The sequence below is a fragment of the Periplaneta americana genome, chromosome 16 (genome assembly GCF_040183065.1).
Source record: "Periplaneta americana isolate PAMFEO1 chromosome 16, P.americana_PAMFEO1_priV1, whole genome shotgun sequence".
NCBI classification, from domain to species: Eukaryota; Metazoa; Arthropoda; class Insecta; order Blattodea; family Blattidae; genus Periplaneta; species Periplaneta americana.
The window spans coordinates 44,562,678-44,582,786 of NC_091132.1; the positions used below are offsets into that span (position 1 = coordinate 44,562,678).

The window sequence follows — 20,109 nt, forward strand, 5'->3', positions numbered from 1 at the left end:
ATTTAGCGTCTGAATGAGATGAAGGTGATAATGCCGGTGAAATGAGTCCGGGGTCCAGCACCGAAAGTTATCTAGCATTTGCTCATATTGGGTTGAGGGAAAACCACGGAAAAAACCTCATCCAGATAACTTTCCCCGACCGGGAATCGAACCCGGGCCACCTGGAGAGTGGGTAATACCAATTTTTGTAGATATACCTATAATGATGAAGATGGTAATGTTGATGTTGATGATGATTATGTCGCCATACGCATAAAAATACCGTTACACGATATTTCAACACTTTACTTCTTTAATTGCAGTAGAAACGTAACATTAATTATATAACAATTAGCACAAACGACAGAATATGACCGCATTCTGCTAAACTAGGACTGGATGTGCACAGTGCCTTGTTTCCGTCCCGAATTTGAGGACCACGTAAGTTTGTCTCTTTCGCAGCCTTGTAAGAATTTGTTCGTGACATAGCAGAAGTGAAGAGGGGCTTTCAACCGTGAAGTAGGAATTATCGCTGCTCACATTTCAGTAGCAACAAGGCCTTAAAATACAAGTTACCGCTAAGGAATGTTCGCTCCAAGTTCACGACTGTGATATAAGGCCCTGTTTGCGTCATACGTTGCATACCACTTAATGCCTTCACTTTAGTATTGCATTAATTAGCCTCTCGAATCTTTTGTTGTTTGCTTTTTTGTTGTAATTCATTTGTCATGTTGCTATTTATTCAGTCTCCCGTCATTTGTTTCGGCTTTCTTCTGGAAGCGAGGCAGTCTAAAAAGTAAGAGTGATTTGTTAATATGAATTTGTCTATCTGCCCTTCTGCCATAAATATTTTCGCGGAACATTCCAGTTAACCATTCTCTTGTTCCAAGGACTTAGACGAAGTAGGCTATAGGTCTCGCTAGCAGGGATTATCGACAGGAATGCGAACGAAACAATTCGATAAGGAAGAGCGGGCGACAGGAAAGGTCACGAGATAACTTGAATGATATTCAAGAGTACAGTCGGAAGAGAAACGACACCGATAGAATCAGTCTTGCATTTTGATAGTTACATTACGGTTTAGTTTCAGTTTCACTGCATGTGAATACGTGTCTTGTTACAAGTGCGTTTATTTTATTATGTAGTGATGGAGCGTTCCCCTCGCAGATAATCATTATTTTATTCGTAAACATTATGTTGCGCGTTTAATTCGCTTCTAATTTTTCTCTTGTTACGCTCTTCATTTCAACAGGCGATGTCTCCATCTGTTCATCTTCTTGGAAGAGGCAGTACTTCCATCGTCCCGTACCTCTCGCTCCCTCGGCGTGCCTACATAAACACGTCAAAACAGACTGTAATGCCACCACTGTTTTTCGGTAATCGTTCCTTGCGCGAGCTATAGAAGTAAAAATGTTCTGAATTCAGTACGACAGGGGCGTACAAAAGGTGGGTTTACCGGGTTTGAACCCCACTCCCTTGAACTAAAAAAGTGACATATTTAAATACGGGTATTTTTTTTTAATTCATGATCGTTTTCCCTCCTACAACTCCTTCAATATAATCTCTGTGCTTGGTGTTGCGGCACGTTCGAATTATAACAATGCAATCTTCATTATAGAGAGATCTACCTCCTAGTACCGACCTTGTAATAAAATGAAGCCGACACAATTTGAAATTTAACTTGTTGTGAAACATATTGAAAAGGTTGTTTTGACAGTTCTGCAGTGCAGATGTTAAATATTGTGCATTGTCGATTTTAAACTCATTTTAAGGGCGGTATTCACCCGTTTATTAGTATGAGTTCTGACTTGATTGTGAAACGTTAGTTTAATGTTTTATGCATTTGAAATTTTACATTATCGTTCCGAGTTCTTTGATACGTCTCAGCGACCGCAAAGCTCGATTTTACAATTTCCAAGCAAAGAGTCACAAAGTGATTCTCGCGAGGTTAGTGAAAATTTCACATTGAGAAATGTATCTTCGCAGCCGCAGCGTGAAGATGTTGTCGCCAACGTTCTTTCCTAAACTAGGCTAGTTTCACATCCCCTGTGAAAGCTCAGCTGATGTTGATGATAATAATTATAATAATAATCATAATAATAATCATAATAATAATAATAATAATAATAATAATAACACACAAAATGAAAATACCGATAATGTAAATTGTAAACAATTATAATAATGCCCCACCCCCATTAACAAAATTGTGCGTACGCCACTGTAGTTCGATAACATATTTAACTTTAAATCAACTTTCTTTACATTACATTTGGAGACACACTACTGAGTTTTGGTCATTTCTTTCTTTCATTTTTGTAATAAAATATGGTGCAAAAATTACGGTTTCTTGAGGAATACTGTAGTGAAGATTTCATCACAATATTTTATTCTACTTTATCTCATATGAGTGGTTATAATAATCAGGATGCATATTACTTACTTACTGGCTTTTAAGGAATCCGGAGGTTCATTGCCGCCCTCACATAAGCCCGCCATTGGTCCTTATCCTGAGCAAGATTAATCCATTCTCTATCATCATATCCCACCTCCCTCAAATCCATTTTAATGTTATCTTCCCATCTACGTCTCGGCCTCCCTAAAGGTCTTTTTCCCTCCGGTCTCCCAACTAGCACTCTATATGCATTTCTGGATTGGCCCATACGTGCTACATGCCCTGCCCATCTCAAACTTCTGGATTTAATGTTCCTAATTATGTCAGGCGAAGAATACAATGCGTGCAGTTCTGTGTTGTGTAACTTTATTCATTCCCCTGTAACTTCATCCCACTTACCCCCAAATATATTCCAAAGCACCTTATTCTCAAACACCCTTAACCTATGTTCCTCTCTCAAAGTGAGAGTACAAGTTTCACAGCCATAAAGAAGAACCGGTAATATAACTGTTTTATAAATTCTAACTTTCAGATTTTTTGACAGCAGACTGGATGATAAAAGCTTCTCAACCGAATAATAACAGGCATTTCCCATATTTATTCTGTGTTTAATTTCCTCCCGAGTATCATTTATATTTGTTACTGTTGCTCTAAGATATTTGAACTTCTCCACCTCTTCAAAACATGAATTTCCAATTTGCATTTCGTACAATATTCTCATCACAAGACATAATCATATACTTTGTCTTTTCGGGTTTCTTTGCTGTGGTCGTCCCATTCCGAGGCTTATTAGAAGGATTCGTAACAAGCTGTTTTTTTACGGTGATGGGTTGTTAGCCCTTCGCCCAACCCCCAAGCTGGAGGGCCACCCCTCATTCACTGTCCGCGACTGCTTATTCAATATATTCATAGCTACCCTCAATATCTGGAGGTCGTCTCCTCGATCCGCAACCTGAGGACGCGCCACTATAAACATTAAATTGATATTACCGCAAATCAGTGTTTTTTTTTACATTTTAAATTACAGGAAATAAAATGTCACTTACGTGGTTACATCTAGAGTAATGAAACTTGGCACACACATTTCAAACTGATTTGTGCATGGAATGCTGCATTAATGTAGCCTACTCATATGATTATTAAGAAAGGTGTGATTATTTATGTCGGTCAAAGAAGTTGAAAAGCAATACCAAATCAAATGTCAATTTTTTTAACTTATAAAGTATAGGCCTATTTACCAAAAAAAAAAAATATCAATACACCATTTCATTATAGGGAGTCCTAGCTTCATATTAAGCTTTTGTGAATTTGATTATTTTATATGAGGTCCAGATAAATGTTTACCAAAAATAAAAAAATGCATTTATACAAAAATATGCAATTTCTTAGATACATTTATCAATATAACAATTTAAAGAAATTGTGCACATGTAATTTTAGCAAATCTGGTGCAAAAATTTTGAAGAAAATAAATTGTAGAAGTTGAAATCTCAGAAGCGCGTCACTTAAAAAGTTCATGCATGCTAAGCACGAAGTACCTTATTTATAGAAGTGACAGGGGATTAATGGAATTCCTTTAATTGCGTAAAACATTTATACTCTTCGTAATTATTATTGATAAGGGAAGACTACACTGAAAATCATGATAATTTTACAAAAAAATAGATTATTTCACTTCTTTAATATGTATATTTTCATTCCACAAATGGATTTAGTTCAATTCTCATTACAAATGCGTGCAAACATTTTTTAAAATTAAGGCTCCAAGAGCTTTAAAGAGCTGTCACAATTAATTTTTCATCAAAGAATCCATTTTTACAAATTTCTGATTACAAATCTAGTAACTTTTTATTCTAAAGCTAGCTTCCTAGATGAATGTAGCGGAGGATAATTTTGATAGGTATGTGTTACATAAATATTCATTTTACTTCCAAATCTATTTTTCCGTAAGTTTATTTTTCTTGATTCAACACCAACTTTCTTATGCCAAATATTAATCAATCTGGATTAAATTGTTACTGCAAATATTTGTGAAATAACTGCATGTTTCTATGCATTTCTTTTATAAGAATTCTTTTTAGTTGGTTATTTAACGATGCTGTATCAACTACGAGCTATTTTGCGTCGATGAGATTAGTGACAGCGAGATGGTATTTGGCGAGATGAGGCCGAGGATTCGCCATACATTACCTGGCATTCACCTAACGATTGCGGAAAACCTCGGATAAAACTCAAACAGGGATCGATCCGCGCCAGAACGCAACTTCAGACCGGCAGACAAGCGCCTTAACCGACTGAGCCACGCCGGTAGCTTTTTATAAGAAATGCTGCTAGTTTATTTTATTAATATTTTTCATGTATTATAGAAAAAATAATATTTTCAAATGTAGAAAAAAAATTAGAATGTGAATTAATTAGATATTTCATAAAATGAATGCATAGACATGTTTATATGTGGATTGTGAATGTAATCTAAACAAAGGAACCATAAAAATTGAGATCTTCTACTAAAAACGTGCGTTTAAAAATATTTTCTACAAAAAAAAAACAAAATAAAAAACAAAAAAATTAGGAATTAAACATTTTGAGTTTGTTAATTCAATACATTGTAAGCATGCTCTCAAAATTTGGTTTAAAGAAGCGTACTTTGAAGTCTCTAATCCCTTCTCATATTCCTCTTTTTGAGACCAGACACAGTCGGTTTTTCCCGATCTCTGAAAGAAAATAGAGACAGTTGACAACTTAAAAAAGCATCTTGTTGTGACAATGTAACCCATGAAAGTGAGTACCGTTTGGGATAGTTTATTAAGTATTTGTCTATTTTTTGTTTGTTTTCATGAATAATAAATGCCTATTTCACTGCTTATTTTTAACATTTTCAGTATCTATATGCTTGCCTATTTTAACCAAAATAAATGCCTAAACATCCGGACTCTATAATTACATAGTATAGGCCTACATGCTTTTGCGATGAAGGAAAATCCACATCATCTTACACACGGAATTCATTAGTAAAAACTAGAGAAAAATGAACGACCGGTAATAAAATGACATTAAAATGGAGTGCTCCTGTGAAATTCTCAAAATTCTGGTTCAGACATTAATAAAATAAGAGACGTCGCATAGAACACAGTGGATTGGGAAGTAGGATAAAGTTATCTAATTCCGTGATACCCCTAATCCCGTGATATTTTTGTTAAATTGAATGTCAGTCAAAGCTTTGCCGTTCGACTATAGCGCCAGACATCTTTCTCGAAAGAGTACATCTTTCAGCTACTTTTGAGACATCGGTGAACTTCCTAGTAAGATACCCAATCCCGTGACATTCAGTGAAGAAAACGTATCACGGAATTAGAAGTATCATGGAATTAGGTAACTTTACCCTATTCTGAAGCCCAAAACTGGTTGAATGGCAAGATGTATTCATGATTGTAAAGATTATGTCATTAGATTGGTGATTAATGTATTGGGTGAATGAATTGATAAATCGATAAATGAAAGGGTAAATAAATTGAGGTTTTGTTTATATTGAATATATTATTGAATATAAATGAATTGCTGCGAGAATTTGGCGAAGTTCTCCACCAAAAGATTATAATGAGCAGCACCGTATTCAGACCCATGGGCCCGAAAAAAATTTGCGCCTCCCGCCAAATTATGTATGCAAATTTTTTTACATAGTACAATTATGGTTTATTTAACGACGCTCGCAACTGCCTAGGTTATATCAGCGTCGCCGGTTTGCCGGAATTTTGTCACGCAGGAGTTCTTTTACATGCCAATAAATCTAGTGACATGAACCTGTCGCATTTAAGCACACTTAAATGCCATCGACCTGGGCCAGGAGCCAACCCGCAACCTCGGACACAGAAGGTCAGCGCTATACCAACTGCGCCACTCAGGGTGACTCTTTTTTTACATATAGGTAGCAGTTAAACTGGAAAAAAAAATGGCATGTAACTATATTTTAGGCTAACATATGCTGTTATCTGAAACAGGCATCTGCGAAGTAGGAAATTATCAAAAATTTATTTTCAGGTTAATGTTTTCTGTTCTCAAAATTTTATCATCCCTACGAATTTTTCGCCAGGGGGCCTGATCCATGTGGCCCATGAATAAATATGGGCTTGATAATGAGCAGACTTCGAGACTTTGGACCCGATACAATAAGTTTACTGTGCATGTACTATAGGTTGTTGACTCGCTGCAGATAGGTAGAGATGTGTTGAGATAACAACGTTGCTATTTAGAGTAGAGTACGGTAGTATGGGGAAACACACACATATGTACATTCTGAAAGTAAATGTACATTACACAATGACAATTTCAAAAGAATGTGAAAAGCATTTATTCTCCTGTCTTTTATAAGCATTTATGTTTAATTATATACAGTGCTAATGGTGGAAATAAGCATGTAGTAATTTTCATTTTTTCATTTATCCTATTGGTCGTCTTTAGGAAGTGCAGTTACAGTACCGAATTGCAATGTACCTACTACAAGATACATTCTCAGTGTCTCAAACGTAAATCTTTTTCTGTTATCTGCCAAAGTTTGTACTGTAGAAAGCTGCGCTTACATCGCATGACATGATACGAGCAAAACGAAAAAACCTAACATCATTGCAATCTGTAAGAGACAGTCCTTTATTCTTAGGTGACTCTATGCCCACTAATTTACTGTTTATGTTACACAATGTTCCATATCCGTTATTTTTACATAAAATTCATTTCCACTTCTGTTTTACACGTTCAGTAACCGGTGTACTTGGTGTCTCTTTAATTCTCTGCGTCATTTCCTCAACTAATTTCAAACCTTCCGCCATCTCTTGCTCTGACTTTTCTAACCGTGTAATAGTTTCAGACACAGTTTGAAAATAGGTTTGTATGAAAACCAAATTATTCGTCAGAACCTTCAAATCCAGAGCGTTTTTCTTTGCGTATTTGTTGGCATTCATTCTACAGTACTCCCATCCATTGTACGCTTTACCACTATACTCAACACGCCGTTATGCGGATTTCCCACTGAACTGCTCTATTGGGTCCGAAGTCTCGAAGTCTGATAATGAGCATTGATGAATCTACAATTGAAGAGTCCACTGCAAGAATGATGGATGTCATTTGGAATGCATTTTGCAGGAGAAGCAATTGAAAGTTTGAAATGCTTAGCGCTCAAAGCTTAACTGTGATTTTCCGATCATTACTGGACAATGACTATCAGTGTTAATGCCATATAACTCTCTATGCACATTCTATATATCTTAAGCTGTGCATTGGTTCATTTTCGACAAGAAAGTAACATCCATCATTCTTGCAGTGGACTCTTCAATTAATAATAAAATGTCTGGCTGGATGGATGGATGGATGGGTGGATGGATGAATGGATGGATGGATGGATGGATGGATGGATGGATGGATGGATGGATGGATGGATGGATGGATAGATGGAACAATGTACTAATTTGTGCGTGGGCATGCACATCTCTGATTAGTTGGATGATTAATGGATGGCTGGATAAATTGATGAATTAACATGTTAAATGAAAGTTATTTTTGTTTACGTTGGAAATTTTATTGCATATAAAAACATTTCAACAAAATAATGAAATGGCGTTAATATCACATTATCACAAGAGATCTATGAACATGAAATACGGCATATGTATATGTGATATTTTGCGTGGACATGGCAAGAGATTGATTATGGGTAGAAAATTATATCAATGTTGTGCGTTAGTCGTTATGAAGAATGTAAATTCAGGAATGGTAAGATGACATCACATGCAGAACTAGTGGTAACTTCCATAGCCGTAACCGTGACTCAGACCGCTGCTGTAGCCAAGGGCAGGGGCTGAGTGACCATAAGATACTAGAGGGGCAGCCACCACATTGTGGACGGGCACGGCCACCTTGACAGGAGTGACCGGGTGGGCAGCATGACCAGACTTGCTGACCACGGCGTTGAAGCCGTTGTGGTGGTCAGCGGTGTAGTGTACAGTACGGGTGGTGCCGTCGGGTTCCAGAAGGCTGTAGTAGCCCTCAACTCTGTCACCGTCACGCTTCTCAGCCTGCTCCTTGATGTCGTGGGTATGTTCGTCTCTTACTCCATATTTGAATTCGTAATGAGCAGGGGCCTGTGGAAAACAATCGCACATTTGTGACAAGACATTGTGAATTAAAGATAATGGTTACAGTGGACGCAAGATATCTCCGAGCCCGCCCTACGTCACAGAGAAAGGAGGGCGAGATACAATATCACGTAAGTGATTCTGCAGGTCTAACAGCAATTCTACATTTACATCTACAGCGTGATTTACACCAGCCATAATTCTGTTTTTAGGAGTTTTGTTAAGTATTTTTTGCAATTCATTTTATGTAAATTTTCAGAAAAGTCTGTATATACATTCAAAGTTTGTTTCAGTCATTGACTTTACTGTTGTGTATGTTTCAGGTGTTAACCTTTACATTATATGTTACAAGACGTATAAACGTTTTCGTTGAACAGTGTCAACATCTTCAGATACGAACAATCAATTTAGCAATATCATTACTCTCTACATCCTCTACACATACAATACATGTTTAATGGCATACGGGGATAAAATCTGTTAAAATAATATAATTATAAACACATTAATATTCTAATATTCAAATATAGGTGCCCCTAATGTCAACATTTAAAAGTGTACATATAATGTACAATAGAAATACGTTTGCAAGTCTTCACATGTGGGCTGGATTAATAATAACATAGTATTGTGAGGCTAGAAATAGGGTTAAATATAAAATTGAACTGATTATATATCATGTTGTATTATACATGTGAAGATTTGCAATTACAATGTTGTATTACATATTTTAATTCATCTTTCCATATTTTAGTTTTGTTAAGGTTTTAAGACAAGTAAATCTAATGTAAACTTAACAAACAGTTTAACAATGAGTTAAAGTTAACAGTTGTTCATGAAACGCTTTATGTGTTAATTTCTTATCATTATTAGGGGTATATGTACGTCAACGACCACAAATATTATCAAAAAATGCAGGCTCCACATTTCTCAAATTTTATAAGGAAATGAACTCACAATTGGACAAAAATTACAAGGTGCCACAACAAGACTCATTAGAACTTAATATCTGATAAAAGTATAAAAAAGTTACTAATAATATTATTTTTTTTAGAATTCACTTTTTCCTTTAAGTTAAATTTTCCAAAATTTGAAAATTTTCACACATATAATTTCATAACTCCACAACCATTAGAGATAGAATTCTGAAATTTTGTACACTGATTTAACATGCATTTATGCAAAAGGTAGACTACAATAATGCCCTTTCTTTGAAAATAGAAAAATTAGGTCACAAAACATGTAAATTTTAATATATTTTATGTAGGATAAATAAAAAATTAATTGTATTAAAATAAACAACTCCACATGTCTGAGAGTAGTCTACTTTTCAGAAATAAGTGTTTATTACATGCAGAAAAAATATTAAGAGTATCAAAGAGACCATTACAATGTTATGGTTCCCAAATGATGAAGTGGAGATTTTTGTTCCATACTTTGACAAAACTGGTTTGAAAAATATTATTAATAACCTCTTTTATACTTTTATTAGATATTTAAGTTCTAATAAGTCTTGTTCTGGTAGCTTCTAAATTTTGTCCAATTGTGAATTCATTTTCTAATAAAATTTTGGAAATTTGGAGCCTGAATTTTCTAATAATATTTGTCGTCGTTCACGTAAATATACCCTTAAACCAATATAATATTTTATAATAATTAAGTTTCAACATCTGTTGGTGAAACCGGACCTTACGTTACTGTGATTGTGTTCCAATTATAAGTTCTTGCTTCATATTGTGTATTGGAATTTAATATCACCAAGATTAGTGAACTACGTATTTAAATTCCATATCTGAAGTATCATCTACTTGTATGTAGTTCCGAATACTTAGTTCTTGTACACAGATAAAACCGAAAATGTTTGATAAGGGATGTTTCTTCCAAAAGTAAATAAAGTTGTTTAGTAGAGCCACTGAATTATTTTATCATAAATTTTGTTTCAATTTTAAGTATTAAGGGAACCCATTTGTTAAAACCACTGAATTTTCGGTGTTCACACATATGACTGTATGTGAACCAAATATTAACATAAAGTTACGAGATTTGAAACTGAAAGTTCCCGATCATAACAGCAGCTGTGGTGGAAATTATATTTGAATGCCTTTATTTGTTTTAGAAAGATGATTGAGAAAATATATCAGTTAAATAATTGATTATTAATACTTTAGGAACCAATATCTCTGAAATTACGAAAACAATGGGCTTGACACTACTGGATACATTTCACATCTTTAATAATGAATTAGTGGAGTTTAAAATAGCTGAGCAACAAAAAACTTAATTTATATTAATTTTATTTCATGTAGGCTAATTTACGTAAAGATTTCTTAATACATATTGACACTTACTGACATAATTATAACCATAATACATAACATTTTTTCCTACCTTTGCAGAATTTCACGATAATTACTATATTTTCATTGAGTATTCAAATCGATTTGAATACGTTTACCGTATTGAAACTTTTATGAAAGTGGAATGAGATCGTATTCAGTAAGGGTTGAGTCACATGATATGGAGTGATGATGTGGAAAATGATTTGAGACAGTTGGGAGTAAGAAGGTGAAGAAACAAGGCTTTGGATCGAGACATATGGGCATTTATCACAAAGGAAGCCGAAGCTAAACTTAAAGGGCCGTAGAGCTATAGGATAATGATGATGATGATGATGATGATGATGACGACGACGATTATTTGCATGAAAAGGCATATTGTGCAAAACTATTTCAATACGCAAAAATCATGAACGATAGTCATTTGTTTGATCTATTATCTTTTTACAAAGAGTGAGCGCAATTTTGTGTGTTGAATTGTCGTGTTATATTACACAATACTTCTAGTTTCTTAAAATCCATTAGTACCAACATTCACAGTAAGAATAATAAGTTTTATACATCTCGTTATTAATAGCCATGACTTACTGGAAGACCTATACGCTAACATATTAATGACCCTGTTTGTCTATGTTTGAGACGCCTGTCATTATATTTGAAGCTTGTTTTCTTCCAAAACAACTCCAATCCTTCTCCAAAATTTTGTGTTTTTTGCACGTCACTTGGAAACTCGCTCAGTCCGTAGACCGGTTGATAAAAAAAAACTACCCCAGTCCTTTCATAAAAATGGACTTAACGTCTTTTGGGATCACACTCTTTAATTACGAACCCGATACTCACATAATGATCTTCCACGACATGTACAGGAGCATGAGCGTAACTGACAACTGGCGCATGGGAGTAGCTGACTAGAGGAGCATGACCCGAAGAGTATTGATTGTATGACTGGCTTTCGTACCCGGGAGCAGCAAACACTGCAACGGCCGCAATGGCAAAAACTGAAACCTGCAAAATAAAAGTAATTATCATTAATTAAAACGGTGTAACTGTGCTTTTTTATAACTAAAAATCTTTGAAGTAGCAATATGTTACAATTATACAAGTTTTAATGTGTATATTTGCATACATTAATGCACCAGATCGACTAATTAAGTATCTGATTAAATTTAGTTGTTCTGGCATAGAGTCAGATTTTACAGCTATATTGGATACTGATAATGAATAAAAGCATTGGCGGTTTTCGTAACTTACGGTGCTGTATTTATACTGGAGTTAACTGCTACGCAATTAGAAATAAGAGTCGCTTGTAACACTGATCAACAAAATTAAAGAGTTTTGTTAAAAGATAAATGATGTGTGATTCTTGTAGCATTTTGTGTGCTGATTTTAGATCTGTTTTCAAACTTTCTCTATCACCCAGAGTTTTTGAGTAATTATATGAAACGTATTTCAGACTTTTCCAGTATTGGTGCCTTGTAACAAACCCGAAGGTTTTGAGGAAAGAAAAAAAATAGATGAGAATCCAAGAAGTTATTCAGAGACATACATGACACCCCATCACGTTATAGTTCTGAATCAGCTCGCTGACAAGTTCTCTGTAACCTCCTAAAAAGTAACAGTCTTTTGAATGATTCTTAGATTCTCGGCATATCATTGGAAATGGAAAAGGATTATGAAGGGATCCTTTTAGTCAACCAGTTAAGCTAATAGAATTACATGAAGCACAACAGATTTCAGGGGTCCAGTTCCTGTCCTCATCTATTTTCCAATCAAAAGAACACTCGTAAGCTCTTTTAACTAGTGTAGTAAAATTCACTTGTGTGGTTTCAAAGTTAATTAACCACAAACGTAACAAAAATTGTTTGTTATTTACTTTTTCTTCTAAAGTTATCTCCCTGCAGTTACTAGACGAATGTATCGGAGCAAAATTTTAATAAGTATGTGTTGCATAAATATACATTTTTCTTTCAAATCCATTTTCTGTCAGTTTATTTTTCTTGATTCAACACCAACTTTTTATGCCAAATATTAATCAATCTGGATGAAATTTTTACTACAAGTATTTATGAGGTAGCTGGATGTTTCTATGCATTTACTTTATAAGAAATGCTGCTAGTTTATTATATTAATTTGTTTTTATGAATTATAGAACAAATAAGATTTTCAGATATTCAAAAAAGTTTTTGAAAGTGAATAAATAAGATATTTCATAAAATGAATGCATATAAATGTTTCTCTATTAACCAAAAAAAGGATGCTTACAAATTTAGATCTTCTATTAAAAGGTTGGGTTTGAAAATATTTATAAAAAATAGAAAAAAAATGAAATATCGAAAGCCAAAAACATTTGAGAGTTCAAAATTTGAATTTTGTTAGTCCTTTACATAGTAAAAATGCTCTCAAAATTTGGTTGAAAGAAATTATTAAGGAAAAAGTTGTCATTTTTAGTGGAGTGTCTCCTTAATAGAGAGTGCCAGTAGAATAAGTACTGCTAGAATGTTCTGGAGTAGCTTAAACTATCCTAGAGAGAAAAAACGAGACCAGGGTGTCCACGAAAAAGATGAATTCAGCAGCTATAATACTTGGAGTCGGAACGAATCAATTGGTTTAATTCTTGTTAGATGATGATGATGATAATGATGATGATGATGATGATGATGATGATGATGAAAATAGCATTATCTTACGTATGGTGAAATAAATATGAGGGTATTTAGTCTATAAACAAACAATAAAATTAACAATGTTACAATAAGTTTAGTAAATTGAGGGCTAAACCTTCTCGCCCTTTAGTTGTTGACGTAAATTTATGTGTTCTGTGCAAACGTACCTTGAGGGCAAGCATTTTCTTCGTTAGAAGGCGCTACTGTGTGAGCTGGTTTGCTTCTGGTGCCTGTGTTGGCGACACCACCCTTTTTATATGAATACTGTAAGCCCACCACGCCTCTACAGCAGTACCCGTTTTCAGTTAGAGGTCATGGCGTAAGCTTTCGGCTCTTACCCCCTTTTCCCTCAATGAGAGACTTTGGTCTTTCAACCGTGAAGCATGGGGCGTTCCAGAAAGTCGCGTGGCTGCGACATAGCCCGTAAGAAAGTACGAGTGTTTAGGAATGTGTAATTCAAGTTCACGCCTGTGATGTAATTGTTCTGGTGCAGTTGACAGGTTTTACATCATACCCTGCATTCCACAAAAGTACGTTCCACAGCAAGGACATTTGATTTCCTATCATTAATTTTTGTATATCATTGTGTTCATTTCTCTTTGACTGTCTTTTCCTTCTTTTAATGTTCTTTCCATTATTTTCTGTCAATATACTTTATGCGTCATATTTCCTTTGCTTACTTTTTATTACTTGATATTTACTTTTTATTATCCTTCCTTTTCACTTCTTCATTCATATCATATTATTACTGTTATTGAATTTTCGACTTCGTATTTTTTATTTACTTTACCCTTCTTTGTCCATTTATTTTATAAATCTATAGTTAAATACTCCAAAAAAATCTCTCTCTCTTCTTCTTTCAGTTCACTGGAGCAGCGTTTCTCAAACTATGGTCCACGGACCACCTGTGGTCCTCGAGGTCTGCCCTTGTGGTCCTTAAAAAAAGGCAGAAGAAAAAATAAAATTCAAACGAATTTACTCTATAGCTGAAAATCTCAGAGTTTGAAAATGACACATGTCAATCGTCTTTTAGTTTTTCTCCCAGTACTTATATTTTATGAAATTTATTACCCTATCAGTCTACTGACTTCCCAATCTACTCTCAACAACAAAAGAAGGGATTTAAAGCACCAGAAACGTGGCGTTTCCCTGCTCATCTGGCGCCGCGCCTATAATCCAGCCAGGGGCCACCCGAATTCATAACAGAGGACCGAACCTTTTCACGTATTTATGACTTTCTTAATAGTTTTGCCGCCACCCAGTCTGCACATTGAAATGGTCACATCGTACATCGTACACCAATAATACAACTCTGAGGTCACAATTTTAAACTTATTTTCCAAGCAAATATGACGAATTTTCATGGGTTCATGATCACTTTCATTGCGATATTGAAACTAACAAACTTCCATTGAGTGAAAGAAAACAGTTAGTTGAACTCTCGAATGAGACAGAAATTAAAATGAAATTACAAGCGGAAGATATGGTTAATTTCTGGACCTCATCACAAGTGAAAAGAGAATATAGTGAACTGTACAATGGTGCTTTGGACATTATAATTCAGTTTGCTTCTACGCATCTGTGTGAGAAAGGGTTTTCATCAGTAACTATAATAAAAACAAAGTAGGCTACCGAAATCGACTCGATGTATGTGACGATCTCCGACTTAAGCTTGTCAGTATACGTCCAAATATAGAACAACTGTACAAGAATCGGCACGCTCATCTATCTCATTAAGTGTAACAACGTTTATTGTTTTATTTAATAAATTAAAATGATTATCCAAATTCTAAGGGTGCTATTCATAGACATTTCGCAGCACGCGCTACGAGCGTGCTAAACTAGCCCCGACTATCCACTGGTTACTTGTACAGAATTCAAATCATATCCTATCGCTAACACTGGTTTATGAATACGAAAAACGCTGATCATCCACCGGAAGCCCGCGCTAAGAATGTCTATGAATACGACCCTAAAAGTCTTGAATTATTAAAGAAACAAAAATGAATTTTCTTCTATTAACATTACCTTAATTAGTTAATACTAATATAAAATTAATTTAATTTAATTGAGTTTAATTAATTAATTCTGTTTTAATATATAAGTATACTGATATTGAAATATGCTACAAAAATGATAAATTTTGCTTTCGAAGGGAACAAGAGTAAGGTGGTCCGCGGAACTGTTCTGACTTAAAAAAGTGGTCTCCACTTCAAAAAAGTTTGAGAAACGCTGCACTAGAGGATTCACCATTTCACTTTAAATTCATTGCCTTCATCCCTTTCATTGATTTCCTTCATTTAGGCCTACTTATTAATTTTTCTCATATTTCCATTTCGTCTTCATTTTTATTCGTTTTCCTGCACTTATAATTACTTATTTTTTTATTTTCATCCGACTTCTCTTCGTTTATTTTATTACATTTACTGTAAATTATTTCGTTCATGTCCTTTCTTCCTGCGTTCATTTTGTTAAATTTAAAACTTTTCATTCAAAATTTTCTTTCCTCTGCACCTTCCATTCCCATTTATTAGATTTAAAACACATTCATTCAACAGTTTTAAGTCACATTTTTCATATGTTAAAAGTTTAATTATTACTTTCAAGTACAATTTCCTTTCATCATTTATATTTAATAAATATACAACTCGTCCTTTAATATAGTCCAAACTCATCGCTTCTTTCAACTTCATCATTAACCATTTTGAACTAGACATAAATCCTCTTCATTTGTCTTCCAAGACATCTCCAAGCAATAAGATAATTTATTATTTATACAGGAATTCCTGTATTGTTCATTAGATACTCGTAAACATTATTTACTTAATTTGTTTGTACTACTTAAATCTTTCTGCAGATGCCCTCACTTATCATTTTTTAAAATATCTCTTCCTCAGTAATACTAATTAATGGAATAATCAAATTTTGAATTTCAGAGGAGGTATTTGATTTTCCATTCTTTCATTCTCAGTCATAAATTTGAAACTCGCTCTTCAAAATATCCAACACTTCTTAATTACTTGTTAAATTAAAAATAATGTTGCACATAATTATAATTCTTTCCTCTTGTCTTTCTCATTTATTTCCACAAATTTAAAAAAACTTATCGTAATATATAATTTTCTCTTCCTCATTCAATTTAATAAAATTGAAAGAGTTTCAATATTATTTTCTTTCTTTGTTATTTTAGTAAATAATTTTTTTTTCAATGTTGAATCTTTCGTACACTACTTTTAACACTTGAATATAAATAATATATATTTTTTTCTTTTCTCTTCCTCATTCTTTTCGATATATTTAATACATTTTTAATTCGTATTTTTTTCTTCTCATTCATTTCGATAAATTTAATACATGGTCATTCGTATTTTCTCTTCCTCATTCATTCCAATAAATTTAATACTCTTTCATTCGCATTTTCTCTTCCGCATTCATTTGGATACATTTAATATATTTAATTAATTTAAATAGCTATCTAACTAGTGAGTACAAATTAAAATTATGAAACAAAAATGTTTCTAGTCACTACAGTAAGAGTCAGGCTCATGTATGGTGTGGTCTTAGCCAATAATATAACATAAAATTTACAAGGACAGTTTACCAAATACAGTAAGTTAATTCAAACCAATAAATAACACACAAGAGCAAAAAAAAAAAAAAAAAAAAAAAAGGAAGAAGAAAGAGAAAACGAGAGAAAAACACATGTAGTATAAATTGACAATCGGACAGAAGCCAGTGATATTCAATAAAAACATGAATATAGTCTACAGAAATAAAAGGTTAAAAATATACACATTTTTTAATATTATATATCATGAATTATTTTATAAATTTCTTTTTACAAGCTTCGATTTTAAAATACTTCAAATTTGGAAAATGGTTTGTAATTTTATTATAAAGTCTTGGGCCGAAACTAGCACCATGTTTAAGAACTGCACTTGCATGATATTTAGGCTCAATTAATGGGAAAGTAGACTTTTGTCTTCGAGTACGATATTCATGTCGATTAGATTTATGTTTTATTTGATTTCTGTGGTAGTAAGTTAGTAAATTATATTTATAAATTTCTTCTATAGTTAACACTTTAAAATCTGTATAAATTAAATTTGTTGGGTAATCCATATTTTTGGTTAAACACATTTTTATTAATCTTCTGTGTAATAAAATGAATGGATTAAGTACAGATGTTGCTACTCCACCCCAATTTCATATTTTCTCTTCCTCATTATTTCGATACATTTAATATTTTTAATTTGTATTTTCTCTTCCTCATTCATTTCAATAAATTTAATACTCTTTCATTCGTATTTTCTCTTCCTCATTCATTTCAATAAATTTGATACACTTTCATTCGTACAGTGGAAGCTCTTAAGTTCGACATCCTATAGTTCGACTGCTTACGTAGGAGAATTAGACATGCCCCTATAACGGCACAAAGAAATGGGTTTGCGATTTGATTGGGAATTGGTTCTGTGTCTTGTAGTGATACTTTTGTTAAAGGAAAACAGAATATTTTATTGATTAGGACATCCATATTTAATCACTGATTTTAAATTATGAACTCTTCTTTTTCTATTTGAGAATTGTGCCGTTTGTGAGACGGAACTGTCGAAACCCACTATGGTACTAGAAGCGCATACACAAGTCTCGGGGCGGGCAGGAAATACAAGTACAGTACTGTATTCGTTGATGGATAACCAATAAGAATTTGTAATAATTTCACCTGCCACACCCACTACCCTTATTGGACTGAACTTTTAATTCTGTTCAGTCGAACTTAGAGCCCACTCTATCTTCTCTTTCTCATTAATTTCAATAAATTTAATACTCTTTAAATAGCACTTCCTTTCCTCTTTTCTCTATCATCCATTTCAATAAGTTAAATATTTTTCCATTTGTGTTTTCTTTCATTTTTCCTATACTAATTCAATGCATTTAATGTAGGCCTACTTTCATACATATTTTCTTTGCTTTACTCTTCCTCTTTCATTTAAGTAAACTTGAAATATGCTCCTCTTCCTCATTAATTTCAATGTACAGTAATAAAACACTCTGATTCGTATTTTCTTTCCTTTTCTCTTTTCTTCTCTTTCTTCTTCCATTTCAATAAATTTGAAACATTTTCATTCGTATATTCTTCCCATTTCCCTTTCTCACTTGTTTTAATAAATTTGAAACACTTCCATTCTTATTTACTTTCTTCTTCTACTTAATGAATTTTATTAAATTAATGTTCTTCGTTTCATAATTTCTATCCCTTCCTATTTTTATCTATTTTATTAATGGGAAACTCTTCACCTCATATTATCTTTCCAGTTTTCTTAATTTTTTTTTTAACTCTTCGTTTCATATTAAGTTTTCATATCTCTTTTCCATTCATTAATTGCTTGAATTTTTTTTAATATGTCCTGTTACATTTGAAATGTGGATATGGAGAAGAATGGAGTGGTGAAATGGACAGAGAAAATAAGAAACGAATCTGTGCTAGAAGGAGTGGATGAAGAAAGAATGATGCTGAAACTGAAGAGGGCGAAAAAAAAAGAAATTGTCCGGTCATTGTTTAAGAAAAAAAACTGCCTAATGAATAATGTACTGGAAGGAATTGTGAACGGAAGAAAAGTTGGGGGCAGAAGAAGGTACTAGATAACAAACAACATTAAGCTTTATGTATCGTATGCGTAGACAAAGGAGAAGGCGGAAAAGAGATGAGATTGGAGAATGCTGTAAGACCTAACCTTGGACAGAAAACTATGAATGAATGAATATGAAAATTATGTATGTATGTTTTCACGGAATGAATATTTGTCATATGCAGTTGTTTTCATATTCAATATCCTTTTTCTGGTTCTTTCTACTTTCTTATAGTCTAATTGCTAAAGAAATAAACATGCGTTTTCATTGTATATTTATTTACACTTTGCATAAATAGAATACAAGAATAGAAATTAAAAATCTAGCAGCTACAATCTAAGAATATACTACATAACTACATAAAGTAGAACATTATACAATACTAAAATAAAGTATTCAGTCTTTTTGTGTTGAACTCATAGTTAATGGAGACTTGAATGTGGTTATGAGACTGAATATGATAATATCTACAGTAATGTTAAAGTACAATGGACATGAGGACATGCGTGGTCATCTACAAACTAGGTGTCGAGGTGAGCTGTAGTTCTAGAAGTGTAAACTGCTGAAACTCTCCGCATGGGAGTGGCTAGGTGCGTGGGAGTACGTCAGCACAGGCGCTGCATGTGAGTAGGTGACCAGAGGTGCGGTTACAACCTTGTGGACTGGGGCGGCCACCGCCTTGTGGACGGGATGCACAGCGTGTCCAGACCTGACCACCTGGGCATGGAATCCAGTGTGATGGTCAGCGGTATAGTGCACAGTACGGGTGGTGCCATCGGGCTCCAGAAGACTGTAGTGGCCTACAACCTTGTCGCCGTCACGTTTCTCAGCCTGTTCCTTGATATCATGGGTGTGTTGATCCTTCACTCCATATTTGAACTCGTAGTGAGGAGCAGCCTGTAATATAATATATTAAGCACATTGTATCATACTCATTTAGTAAAACAATATTATATTGTTTATGCTCGACCGTGCCGAAA

At 33.9% G+C, this 20,109-nt stretch overlaps 1 protein-coding gene across 1 annotated transcript in view; it reads right to left on the minus strand.

The window, feature by feature from the left end:
- The window catches only part of LOC138691377 (uncharacterized), a 46,246-nt gene that overhangs the window by 14,568 nt on the left and 11,569 nt on the right, over nucleotides 1-20,109 (minus strand). Inside the window, exons 3-6 of the mRNA XM_069813283.1 lie at nucleotides 19,685-20,026; nucleotides 11,676-11,840; nucleotides 8,162-8,505; nucleotides 1,333-1,375 (exon numbers count right to left, since the gene is read on the minus strand). Coding sequence (XP_069669384.1) covers nucleotides 1,333-1,375; nucleotides 8,162-8,505; nucleotides 11,676-11,840; nucleotides 19,685-20,026 — 894 coding nt within the window. The remainder of the gene's footprint in view (nucleotides 1-1,332; nucleotides 1,376-8,161; nucleotides 8,506-11,675; nucleotides 11,841-19,684; nucleotides 20,027-20,109) is intronic.